Raw genomic sequence first — 13,433 nt, 5'->3', positions numbered from 1 at the left:
TATAGAGCCCCAACATTCATATATATTCATCCATCGTGGGCTCGAAAGAGAAAGGCTATGGGACGATGCCGCGGGTCGAAGAGACATTAGCGTCATATCTCTCACCCGACGCTGCATTGTCCGGCGTCCCCTTCCAAGCCCTGCTGTACTACATCAGCCTTGGTGGGGAAAGCATATATGGTGCATGGTCGGGCTGGTGCATGTCTGCACACGATGGGGATTTTGCAGGCATACCAGGCCGATCTCCTCAAAGAGGTGGATGACAGCGGGGAGGTCGAGCGTCTGACTTGTCTCTCCGTGTTTCCAAGGAGACGGCCCGTGCCATAGGCCGCTCCATGTCAGCATTGGTAGCAACAGAGAGGCACTTGTGGCTGAACTTGTCGGGCATTGGGGAGAAGGACAGGGCTTTCCCTGCAGAGGCGAAGCGACAGTCAGCCACATTCAAACAATTAATCCCCCGCCGTCGTTCCAGATCTCGTGGGTCTGCTGCCAGGGGGCAGTCCCACAAGGCAGCTGCCAGCTCCTTGCACCTGCAGCAGCAGAAGGAGAGTGTTGCAACACCCTCAGCTGAAGTCCTCCAAGCTGAAGACAGATCTGAGGACTGTCATTCAGGCGAGGAAGGCTTTGGCGAAGAGGTCCTGACGTGATGTGCAGGCCTCTGAGGGCACCCCCACAATCGAGCATCAACAGCTCGCTCCTTCGCAGAGCCCTCCAGCGAATGCTAATCGCAGTGTCCGCCCGAAAATATTGCGGCCCTGTCGAGTTCGCTTCCTCTCACGAGGCCTTTAGAAAAATTCAATCTGTGAGTTCCTGCCAGTCAACTGCTTCAGGTCACCGAAATCCAAAATATAACATCCGAGGTCAGTCTCGAGAGACTGGTCCCCCTAGTAGAACATCTAGACACCTGGAAGGGTCTTCGAAATATATCTCAGTGGGTCCTGTGCACAGTGGCACAGTCCTATAATAGATCTCAGGGTATTGAACCGGTCTCTGAGGAGATTCGGGTTCAAAATGCTAACCACGCCTATTATCGTGAGTCAGATCAGGTCCCAGGACTGGTTTGTCACGATAGATCTAAAGGACGCGTACTTTCACATATCCATCCTTCCCCAGCACAGGAAGTTTCTGAGGTTCGCTTTTGGGGGAAAAGTGTATCAATACAGAGTTCTTCCATTTAGCCTAGCACTGTCACCTCGCACCTTCACGAAATGCATGGATACCGCTCTAGCTCCACTGAGACTTCAGGGCATTCGCATTCTCAACACCATCGACGACTGGCTCATTCTGGCACAGTCAGAGGAGATGGCGGTTCAACATCGAGATGTTGTTCTGAACCATCTAAGGTGCTTGGGGTTGAGACTCATTGTCAAGAAGAGTTCACTAATTCCTCTACAGAGAACTATATTCCTGGGGGTAGTGTGGGATTCAGTTACAACGCGGGCACAGTTGTCTCCTGCTCGTATAAATACCATCTTGACCACAGTCACGAGTATCAAGCTAGGCCAGGCCATCACTGTCAAACATTTTCAAAGGGTTCTGGGTCTTATGGCAGAAGCGTCCAACGTGATACCTTTTGGCCTGCTGTATATGAGGGCCCTGCAGTGGTGGCTCAGGACCAGAGGGTTTTCCCCGAGGGGGAACCCATTTCGCATGATCAAAGTAACGCGCAGATGCCTTCGTTCTTTGGTCATGTGTAAGAAACCCTGATTCCTGTCCCAGGGCCCTGTGCTGGGAGCACCGTGTCAGAGAAAAATAGTGACCACGGATGCGTCCCTCACAGGCTGGGGAGTGGTCATGGAGGGCCACTATACCAGGGAACTTTGGAAGGACCACCATCTTTCATGGTACATCCAATTGCCAGGAGATGTTGGCAGTATTTCTGGCTCTCAGACATTTCCTTCCGGACCTCAGAGGCCATCATGCTCTAGAGAGAGTCAGTGTTCTCATATATAAATTGACAGGGGGGCCTGAGATCGCGCCTTCTATGCAGACTGGCACATCAGGTTCTTCTGTGGTCCCAGGGCAAACTACTCTCAATCAGAGCAATGTTTATTCCCGGGGACAAAAATGTGGGAGCAGACATCCTGTTGAGGCAGGGGCTGAGGCCCGGGGAATGGAGACTCCACCCCGAGATGGTGGAGCTGATATGGGGGGAGTTCGGTCAGGCGGAAGTGGATCTGTTCGCCTCTCACGAGGATACTCACTGTCCACTCTGGTTTTCCCTCACGCATCCAGCTCCCTTGGGACTGGGTGCCATGGTGCAGGCATGGCCGAGGCAACATTTCTAGAGAGGGTCCGGCGGCACGGGATCAGCTTGCTCCTAGTAGCCCCATACTGGCCGGCCCAAGTATGGTTTTCGGACATTATAGCTCTTCTAGCAGGCCCTCCATGGCAAATCCCGATAAAGAGGGACCTTCTTTCTCAGGCCGGGGGCACAATACATCATCCTCGGCCAGAGGTGTGGAAGCTGTGGGTCTTGAGGGGGACCAACTTGTAAATGCTGGTCTCTCAACTGAGGTTGTTGAGACCATCCTAAACTCTAGAGCCCGCTCCACGAGGAAACTGTATGCATTAAAATGGAATGTATTCAACTTATGGTGCAGAGAACATCAGTTGGACCCAGTTAACTGCCCAGTGGCTTCAGTACTGGAGTTCCTCCAGAATCGTTTCTCTGACGGGCTCTCCCCATCCACCCTTAAGGTCTATGTGGCGGCTGTAGCTGCCTTCCACATGCCTCTAAGGGTGGGCACCTTTGGGAGACACCCACTTATAGTACGTTTCCTTCGTGGAGCTAGGAGGATGAGGCCTGTTGTCCAGTCCAGGGTCCCCACGTTGGACCTGGCAGTGGTTCTTGAAGGGTTATCCCTGGCACCCTTCAAACCTTTGGACGAGGTGTCTGAGAATTTTTTATCTTTAGAAGTAGCTTTCCTGTTGCCTATTATGTCCCTAAAAAGAGGCGGGGATCTGCAGGCGCTATATGTTGCGCTCTCTTGCCTCGAGTTCGCTCCTGGCAGAGTGAGAGCTATTCTCCACTCTAGACCCGGCCATGTGCCTAAGGTGCCTACAAATGTGGCACGGTCTATAATTCTACAGGCATTTCATCCTAGCAAGATTACATCTGTTATGCCCGGTCCGAGCTCTGGAGGCCTATGTACACAGGTCCTTGGGCTGGAGGAAGTTTCACCTCTTCTGATAAAAGCCCACTCAACTAGAGGAGTGGCTTCCTCTAAAGCTCTGCTAGCAGGGGTTTCCCTTCAAGAGGTCTTTGATGCTGCTGGCTGGGCCTCCCCACACACCTTCATAAGACATTACAGTCTGGATCCGCTCTCTACACCGGGTTCACAAGTTTTCTCGTCTTGACTGTGCAAGATTGCTTCACACCAGGGCGTGTACTTCTCAGTGTGGCGCAGTGGGCATTTCGTTCCCCAATGTGTCGATTCTCGGCGCAGTGCGGGTTCCCTCAAAAGGGAACGTGTCGGGTTACGACTGTAACCCTCGTTCCCTGAGAAGGGAATGAGACGCTGCGTCCCTCGGCCACACTTCCTGCGCTACTGAGAATTACTTGCTTCGACCAATCAGAAGCTGCCACTGTTGTGATCCGGCGTCCCTTTATAGCTTCCGCATCACCATCACATGAGTGACGTAATGACGCAACACCAATCGAGATAGGACTAGTTCCATACAGGCTTCAGACGCGTCATGCTGAAGGCGTTCCCCAATGTGTCGATTCTCGACGCAGCGTCTCGTTCCCTTCTCAGGGAACAAAGGTTACAGGCGTAACCCGAGACGTTTTTATTAAAAATTTAATTTCAAGTTGTAGTGATTTAGTTGTGTTTTTGCCATTTTTAGTAGCATATGTCTATATAGCTTTTATACTTTTTCAGTTTTAGCTTTAGTTGTTTTTAGAAGGCAACTAGATGAAAAAAAATAAAATAAGTTTCTTATATTTTGTTTTATTTCAGTTAAAGTTTTTCAAATGTTACCTTTCATGTAGTGTGTAATATCGCTGTTTGTGAATTGCAAAGTTTTAAAGGTCAAAGTGCACAACAAATAAAGTTATTGTCTCCTAAACAAAAGAAGCGATTCTGAACTGCTGAAATGAGCAACAGTCTTACTTCCTGTTAGATACCCTTATAACAATGTAACACATTTGCATAATGCTAGCCTCTGGTCTTGGTTGGCTGAGCAGCGTCTCTTTGCCCTGCCCTCAAACAGTGTAGTTTTATCTGAGACTGGAAGAGTTTGGTTTGTGTTGCTCATGTCGAGAAGATCGACCAATCGCAACAGACTGGGCCGTCTGACCAATCAGAGCAGAGAAGCACTCAGAGAGGTGGGGTTTAGAGAGACTGAATCTTCAAACAAACCGTTTCAGACACTGGGAGAAAAGAGCTGATGCTGCAATGTATATTGTGAGAAAATGTAAATGTTTTTTGCCCTTGGATGCATGTAAACTCATTGTAGGAGACTCTAAAATAAAATTTGGATTTTTTAAATAGCATAATAGGGGCACTTTAATGTTTATCTTATTTCAAGTAAAAAAATTTTTCATGGTTCAATGTCCTTTCATCTTCCCCCACAGGTACGAGGATAGCCAAAAGTAATGGACTTGCTCTTCTTCTCCTCACGTCTGGCCTCATGAGGGAAGCGTGGCTATAGTTTCAAGACAGTGACTCTTTTTCCCAGAATCACTCTTATTTCAGAGCCAAAAGAAAAATTCCTGCTATTTGGACGGAGCGGACAGAACAGTCGTCCCTACCCTTACTTCAAACCACTGCACCCAATGTAGTCTAATGATCATCACCAGAAGCTCTTTTCTTTAAAAAGCCTATAAGAGAAGGAAACTGCCATAGTGGACACGTGCTTCACGCTCCAAATCATACAGAAGACAGACACACACACACATACACACACGGACACAGACTCTTATGGGATCTTGTGCCCCATATATATTTTTGGTTGGTTTTTGTTTACCTTTTATCTCCAGCTGTGAATTTAATACATTGCTCTGAAGAGTCTATATTTGTGTAACATATGAATATATGAACAGATATACAGTATATATATATATATATATATATATACAGTATTTGATTTCAAATTCCCTTGACTCTGTACAGCTGCCATTCATTCATATGCAAAAACAGCCTTGAAAACAAAAGTAATGGCTCCACGGCTTTAGTACATGTTGTGTTCTGGATCGCTAGTTGATGTGGTAAATCACAGTGTTTACGCTGCATTGAGCTGCAGTGAGCTTCATTAATGCAGATGTTCTTGCTTAAATATGTGCTTTTGATTTATTTTTGGCATAATAAATGTGAGTATATTCCTTTCGCCCCTCCGTCCTGTTAGTAGCGTTGTAAACTCACATGCCCTTCCATGTTCAGTTAGCATGTAGCATGTGAGCTTGGTAGTCTATGGCTGGAAACTAAATCACACACAATAGTGCCATTTAAAAGCACCGTTTCAGTGCGGGTGGGTTGAGAAGTTATTGTTTGTTTGGCTCTTACTTACTTTTGTTGGAGAGTTGAGGGTCGGACAAATTGATCGAAATAAATGTTCTGAGCTTTCAACCTTCATATCACTAAAGGTGTTCCATGACCTTCAGTGCAACTGAATGTTGTGATTGTGTCCTCTAAACATCTCAAGTATGATTCACCTACGTTTAAGTGTCGAAGATGATTGCTTTTCACCTCTTGAAACAACTGTCAATTCTGCGGTGTTTACCATCTTCAAAATCATGTATCATGGATTTCCACTAAAGCAGACAAAATCAATAGCTGTTGACAATTGGTTTTCTCTTCCCCTCTATTTATTTTAATTAAAAAAGGAATAGCTTAGTACTTTCTGGCTAACATAGAATGGTACATATACCATTATATATATACCACACATACACACACACACATATGTGTGTGTGTGTGTGTGTGCATTTGTCCTTCCATTTTGGAAATGCAGATTGCACGTTCTATGAATTATCAAAGAAGGAACCATTTTCCCTAAAGCAATAGGAGAGTCGGCTTTGCAGGACACTTTTAAAATGAGTGTTTTTAGCCTTGTTCTTATGCCAAAGGCACTTATTCCAAACGAACATATACTCTAATCATTCAACATTACAAATAAGTTGTTTATTCAGTGTCTGAACACAATATATCACTAAAACATCCTCTGATTCCCAGAAGCCGCATTAAAGGGGTCATGACATGGATTTTTTTATTTTTATTAATTACTTTATTGACTTTGTTCCATGAGGTTCACTTGCATTGTTAATAAAGTTATTACGGTTTGTGATTCTGCTGCTGTCAGATCCAATACAGTCGCTGCTTCATCTTTCTTTGCGAACTGTCTCTGTCTCTGTCTCATGGCAACACTGTGCCTCAGTCAAATGCTCCGAACAAACATAATCCTCAGACGCGATCCGGGACACCATTAAAATAAACCATCAGCTTGTTTCCGACGCTGGGATCCTTCTGAAGTCTGTACAGAGACTCAAACCACCTGTTTAAACTGGACGATCAAAGCGTTCTTTCTCTCTTCCTTTTGTCCTGTTGTCGACAGATGTCAGAAACTGAACACATCTGTATCAGTGTAGACAGCGTCAGTCAATATAATGGCTTCTGTTTGCTTTTGACGCAACGCTCACATCCAGTGAAGGTAAATGTCAGCCGTTTAGCGACTGAACACCAGTGGGCGGGGCCTATGATGCGCTGATGTATAACTATTGGTTGATGTCTTGCTCTGGAGGCGAGCATATGCAAATGTATTTGCCCGTGTGACATCACAATTCCCTTAAAGCTGCAATTGGCAAGATTTTTTTGTTATCATATTCACTGAAACCGACACTATGCTCTGAAAAAAACTGACTGCCAATCACAGTTCGAGCACACGCCACAGAGAGAGAGAGAGAGAGAGAGAGCGAGAGAGAGAGAGCGAGAGAGAGAGAGAGAGAGAGAGAGAGGCACATTTTAGACAGCGCTCGAACACCGAATTGATTCCTCTTTCGCATTTCCTTGCCCTTGAACGGACACGTAAACACAATATTATGTCAAAATACCTGTCTCTGCAAGTATTCTCTCGTATATGTCATAAGTGAACAGTTGAGAAAGAAACCGGATGTGTGTCAGTTTATTCGGTCTTAAAGTGACAGCAGCCTAATATTCCTAATGTTGTCTTTCATTAATGCTAATTAAACAACAAAATACAGCTTTAACAAAGATGAAAGTATATTTAATTTCTACAGTGAACAAAGAGTGTTATTTTACATTTAGGCCTAATTATTAATTTCTGTACCTGAATACTACTGTTAAACTTTGTAACTTTCTTATTTAGTATTCATCTCTGCTTGTAATTTGTGTATTTGTTCTTATTTTATTACTGACTGTTCAGTTCTTTAATTCTTTAATAATGTCTGAACTTTATCAGTTAGGCTAGTAGTTTTTTTTTAACTTTTTTTTTTTTTTGCTGTGGTATCGAAGTACTTTAAGTAATAATTATATATATATATATATATATATTTATTTATTTATTTATTTATTTTTTTTTTGCTGATTCGAGAAATGATACGATCCAAGGCTAAAAAAACGTAAATGATCAGAACCGTGAGTTTTGAGATCCGTTGCACCACGTCATGACCCCTTTAAAATGACATCACCTGTGATGCTGGTTGGAAATAAGATGGTGACATTTAACCAACACTGTGTTATCAACAAGAACAAGACGTCCCTACAGGAATGTTTTGAAAAGAATCTGAAGCTGCGGTTGATGGATCTCATTCTGTTTGACATTCTGCTCATATATAGATGCCTTGAGGTGTTTTTATATAATTTAACCAAAGACTGCTGAGATGGGCACATTGCAAGACTGTTTACAAAATACATAAGACCCTCATGTATGCCAAAAATATGCTCGGTTTTCGAAAACTAATTTTCTCACTCATAGTCGAGCTGTGCGTAGTGTTTGTTCCTCAGTTTTGGCTTTCGGGGCAGTTGTATAGGGATTACACTGGGATTAAAACATAACAAAAGAGAATCTCCCAACAGCAAACACAAAAGCAACTTAAAATTCTGTTAACTTCAAGAAAGTCACATAAGGAAACGACCCCATAGCGATTTTTATCTTGCACCAGCAAAAATGTCGCTTCTCACTTCAGTTTTCAGCTAAAACCTCTGCATAAACCTCTGTTACATATTTGATGCAAAATTTTTGTATTATGATTATAGCAGTTTAGTTATAGGCACGTCACAATAGGTCGCAAGACACATGACATGATTCTTGAGGCATACATTTCTGAATGTTCAAATGAGGGTGGTGTTTTAGGGTTTGTAGTTTTATCAGTGAATAATGCCACAAAGTTATTAGATACGATTTGAATAATAGTGCATGGCTAGAACGGGCTAATTCATGATGCATTGATGGTGCTTTTGTCATTTTTGGAACCACAGCTGAGAGAAGAAACAAGAAAATCACATTTGTTGACAAATGGAACCTTAATATTTTTTTCATGGTTTTGGTTTCAGTTTTAGTTAACTATAAAAAACGCTGATTTGACTCCCATGGAAATGAGAAAACAATTAGTAAATAATAAAGTAAATCATGAGAACTTTTTTTTAATTGAACCCTAAAAGTTCCCTCTTAAAACCCTCATAAACGTTTGAAATATGATAAAACGGTTATGATGGTGCAGGACACAAATAGTTGCGTTGACATTTACTAAAGGCCGTTTCTGACTTGCAGCTCCAACAGGGACACTGTAATGTAATGTAATGTAATGTAAACTGTTAGTCTGTACTTTGATGGCTGTATGATCCTGATGCTTAAATGAGGTCATGGAACAAAAAGTACACCATGATATTTCTTTGAATAATGAGACGGGTCATGCGATAGAAGGTTGTTCAGCAAGATTCTTGCCAAATTGTACTCTTCATAATTGGAAGACTAATCATAAAGCCAGCTGGAACCTCTAAATTCTCTCTAGATTTATGGGCATGTGTGACTTTGAGAGCAGCTGCTATAGATGGTAATGTACAGCGTAGGTTTGTTGATTTGAGTAGGTTGATCTACATAAAACTTTGTTAAATTTGTTGAAGGCGAAAGGTGAAACTTTGTTAAGGCGGCACTTTAAATAGGGCACACAATGATGATGATCCACATTTGTGTGTGCTGTAAATAGACAAAACACCTAATCTAAATCCATCTGCAGCATTTTAGCGCAGGACACCTGTGGTTAACTATCACAAAAACAAATCATTTAATTCAAAAGTTTTAGATGAATATATTTGATGCCTTGTACAGCCTGTGGAAAAGTCACTGTAAACTTAAGCCGCATGGTTTATTTCCATTCCTTATGTTTTACGGTTTTTGTTTTTTTTACTCAGAAAGGAAAAGTTATATATGTGTATGATTACAATGCATTGAAAGGACAGAAATGTTTCTATGGGAAAGACTTTCCGTCAGCATACCAGCTTTGGGATCTTGTTTTGGCCAAACCTTTGGAGATACTGGCTCAACTTTGGAAAAATGAACAGCAGCAGTTGAATCTGACGAAACGGAGACTCTCTGTGCGTTCCCAAAACAATAACTGAAAATGAATCTCTGGATATGCTTATGATTAGACATGTTGATTTCTGCATGTGAAGAATCATTCGTTCGGAGAGAAGCCGTTCCATTCAAGAGAAAACCCTGGATTTGTATTTCAGAAAGATCTTCTTCAGGTGTTTCGTCACATGGCAACACAGGGGATCAATGTATATATGGATCACCATCTTGTTTGAGTCATAATTAAATGTTCACTGGACTCTTTCAAATACATGATGTGATTTTCATTTTACTGTCTTGGCTGAGCAAAAGCTAAAGTTTGTAATATAAGACAAAATTAGCCAAATTTTAATAAACTATCTTCATGGGCTGTCTACAGATAGATTTATTTTATGAGATGTGCAGCATAATTTCCAGTATGTGGTGTTTCAGTTTTCTTTTATTAGGAGCCACTTGTGTATCATCTGCAGATGTTCTTTAAAGGATCTGATGTTTGAAGATCGATTGAGGATGAGAGGAAAGATATGACACGGTTCTGCATAAACCGCTCAAAGACATTTCCACACCAAGCTCATGAAACATGAACATTACATTTCTCTAAAGCACTGCCTTCTTTTTATTATTAATTTTCCTCAAAAACAAATACAAAACATAGAAAAGAAAAATAAACTGGGGAAGCATCCAATATGTCCCTCATATTCTTCTAAAAAACTTTTTAGAGTCATGATTTGTGGTTTGTTTGGATGCCATAAAGCGAGCTCAAGATTTTTATATTCTACCCGTTTTATCTGGAATCCAATAAGAGGCTGCTTTATGAAAGTGAAGACCCTGCTGGAAATGAATTGTAGTCTTATATAAATCTCGAGAGCTTGTGACAGGTAGAGGCTTGACCTGGATTGATTAATGCACAAACACTGTCCAAAAAATAAATTGCAATTGAATTTAAAGCTATTTCTTCATATTATTTCACATTAATTTGAATAAGGCTGTCCCAAGTATTTTTCGTCATTGCAAACTTAACATGTCAAACCTATTGCATGGCTTCAGAAGAATTGGATAGATGCCCATTCACACCAATTACGAGAACTATAATGATAACGTCTCGGTTACATGTGTAACCCTCGTTCCCTGAGAGAGGGAACGGAGACGTCTCGTCGTGACCGACGATTTTGGGATCTCGCTCAGAGGACCGATCTACTTCGAGTGTAACTAAACAAGCCAATTTCATATTGGCATGCAATCATTGCATTCAGCTGCTCTGCCTCGTCAGCGCGGGTATAAATGAGCAGCTGGTGCATGATGCAATCAGTTTTTCGCTGAGGAGTTGAGCCGAGTTGGCGACCCAGGCCCCAGCGACGGTACAGCGCCCGTGGCGACGGGACGAGACGTCTCCGTTCCCTCTCTCAGGGAACGAGGGTTACACATGTAACCGAGACGTTCCCTTATCGTTCGGTCACTCTCGATGTCTCGTCGTGACCGACGATTTTGGGATCCCTACCAAAAGCACCACGGGCGCTGCCCGCTTCCAGCGCCCTGGGCAAGCCTCCTAAACCCTCTTACCCTTCTTGGCAATGAGGCAGGGCTTACCCAGAGAGTGTCCGTCACTACTGTTCCGAATAACCCCTTTAGAGTGACAAATACTGGATAACGCTGGGAAAGCGTGCCCCCCTTCTTTTACAAAGGAGGGAACACTGCGGAATCCACATCCTACTAGAGGTCTAGTGGAAGATACCGTATGGACTAACCTCTTGAGGGCTGTGCAATACGGAGTCCCTGAGTGGCTCTCACCATCGAAGGATAACAACACTGGCAGGGACGGCAGGGCGGACTCTGCCAGGGGAGACACGGGTTTCATTAAGAGCTTGCCGTGGAACACACATATGGAACCCTGCTGAAGGTCACACATATGGGCATCCAGGTCTAGAGCTGGTTCTCGAAGATACATCAGTCGTAGGCCTGGCACCGGACGCTCCGCAACGTCCGGACGCCATAGGGATGATCGGAGGACTCACAGGGTCTACTAAGAGGACTCTCTGGAGAATTGTAGCGCACTTGTGGGCGCAGCAAGCCGACACTACACCGGGGCCCCCTCGTGTCTCTGACCATTTGAGGCGAGAACACGGGAAGCGACCGGGTCCACACGAAGGCTATAAAACCTAGTGAACGTGTTGGGTGTCACCCAGCCCGCAGCTCTACAGATGTCTGTCAGCGAGGCGCCCTGTGCCAGAGCCCAGGAGGATGCAACACTTCTGGTAGAGTGAGCTCGCAACCTGAGAGGACAGGGCACACCTTGTGCTTGGTAAGCCAAGATGATGGCATCCACTATCCAGTGGGCCATCCTCTGCTTGGAGACAGCCTTCCCCTTCTGCTGGCCTCCAAAACAGACAAAGAGCTGGTCTGAGGTCCTGAAGCTTTGTGTCCGGTCTATGTACACTCTGAGTGCTCGGACGGGACAAAGCAAAGCTTGGGCTGGGTCTGCCTCCTCCGGGGGCAGCGCTTGCAGGTTCACCACCTGGTCCCTGAAAGGAGTGGTTGGAACCTTGGGCACGTATCCAGGCCGGGGTCTCAAAACCACGTTGGTGTCACCCGGCCTGAATTCCAGGCACGATTCGTCGACCGAAAATGCTTGCAGGTCCCCTACCCTCTTGATGGAGGCCAATGACAGCAGAAGCAAAGTCTTCATAGTTAGATGAAGACTTCATAGTCTTCATAGCTTTAAGTCAACTGACTGCAAAGGCTCAAATGGGACGAGCTGAAGTGCTCTTAGGACCAGCGTAAGGTCCCAAGAGGGTATGGAAGGAGGACGAGGAGGATTTAACCTTCTCGCCCCCCTAAGGAACCTGACGACCAGGTCATGCTTCCCAACCGATTTACCCAGTATGGGGTCATGATGTGCAGATATTGCCGCCACATAAACTTTGAGGGTGGAGGGGGACAGCCTCCGCTCCAACCCTTGCTGCAGGAAGGAAAGCACGGCTCTGAGCGAACATTTCCGGGGGTCTTCTTGGTGAGAAGAACACCATTCGACGAACAGGTTCCACTTCAGCGCATTGGCAGTGGGTGGCAGTGGGTGGTCTCTGAGGAGGTAAACAGGTCTACCTGTGCCTCTCCGAAACGACGCCAAATCAGCTGAACCGCCTGGGTATGGAGTCTCCATTCTCCTGGAAGTGCTGCACGTGATAGCTCGTCGGCTATAGTGTTGAGTGCACCAGGAATGTGAATGGCACGAAGCGACCTCAGATGCTTCTGACTCCAGAGGAGGAGGTGGCGGGCGAGTTGCGACATGCGGCGAGAGTGCAGACCACCTTGATGGTTGATGTACGCAACAGTCGCAGTGTTGTCCGTGCGGACCAGCACGTCTTTCCCCTGTAGGCGCCGTTTGAGTCGACCTTGTACTGATATGCACGACCCTCGAACGCAAAACGCAGAAATATTCTGTGTCGCGGAAGGATGGAGACATGGAAGTACGCGTCCTTCAGGTCTATCGCTGCGAACCAATCTTGGGGACGGATGCATTCGAAAATGCGTTTCTGCATCAGCATTTTGAACGGTAGCTTATGTAAAGCCCGATTCAAAACTCGCAGGTCCAAGATCGGCCGTAACCCACCGCCTTTCTTGGGTACAATGAAGTAAGGGCTGTAGAACCCTGTCTTCATATCGGCTGGAGGAACCGGCTCTATCGCATCCTTCGCCAGTAGGACCGCGATTTCCGCTCTCAGGATAGGGGCATTGTCTGAGGTTACTGATGTGAACCGAATACCCCTGAACCTGGGGGCATAGCCGAGCCTGATGGTTCGAATGAGCCAGCGAGACGGCCTGGGGAGCGCTAGCCAGGCTCGCAGAGACTGTACAAGTGGGACCAAAGGAACCACAGGCATACCCGGGGTGGGGCAGGGAAGTGG

At 45.0% G+C, this 13,433-nt stretch overlaps 1 protein-coding gene across 1 annotated transcript in view; it reads left to right on the top strand.

Moving 5' to 3' along the window:
• vstm2a (V-set and transmembrane domain containing 2A) overlaps positions 1-6,309 on the top strand; it is a 52,638-nt gene extending 46,329 nt beyond the window's left edge. The window contains exon 5 of the mRNA XM_084102750.1: positions 4,580-6,309. Coding sequence (XP_083958876.1) covers positions 4,580-4,656 — 77 coding nt within the window. The 3' untranslated portion in view covers positions 4,657-6,309. The remainder of the gene's footprint in view (positions 1-4,579) is intronic.
• The last annotated feature ends 7,124 nt before the right edge of the window (positions 6,310-13,433 follow it).

Source organism: Abramis brama (genome assembly GCF_963993115.1).
Source record: "Abramis brama genome assembly, chromosome: 24".
Classification (NCBI taxonomy): Eukaryota; Metazoa; Chordata; class Actinopteri; order Cypriniformes; family Leuciscidae; genus Abramis; species Abramis brama.
The sequence above is the reverse complement of the archived record's forward strand: the minus strand, read 5'-3'. Positions and strand labels throughout refer to the sequence as shown.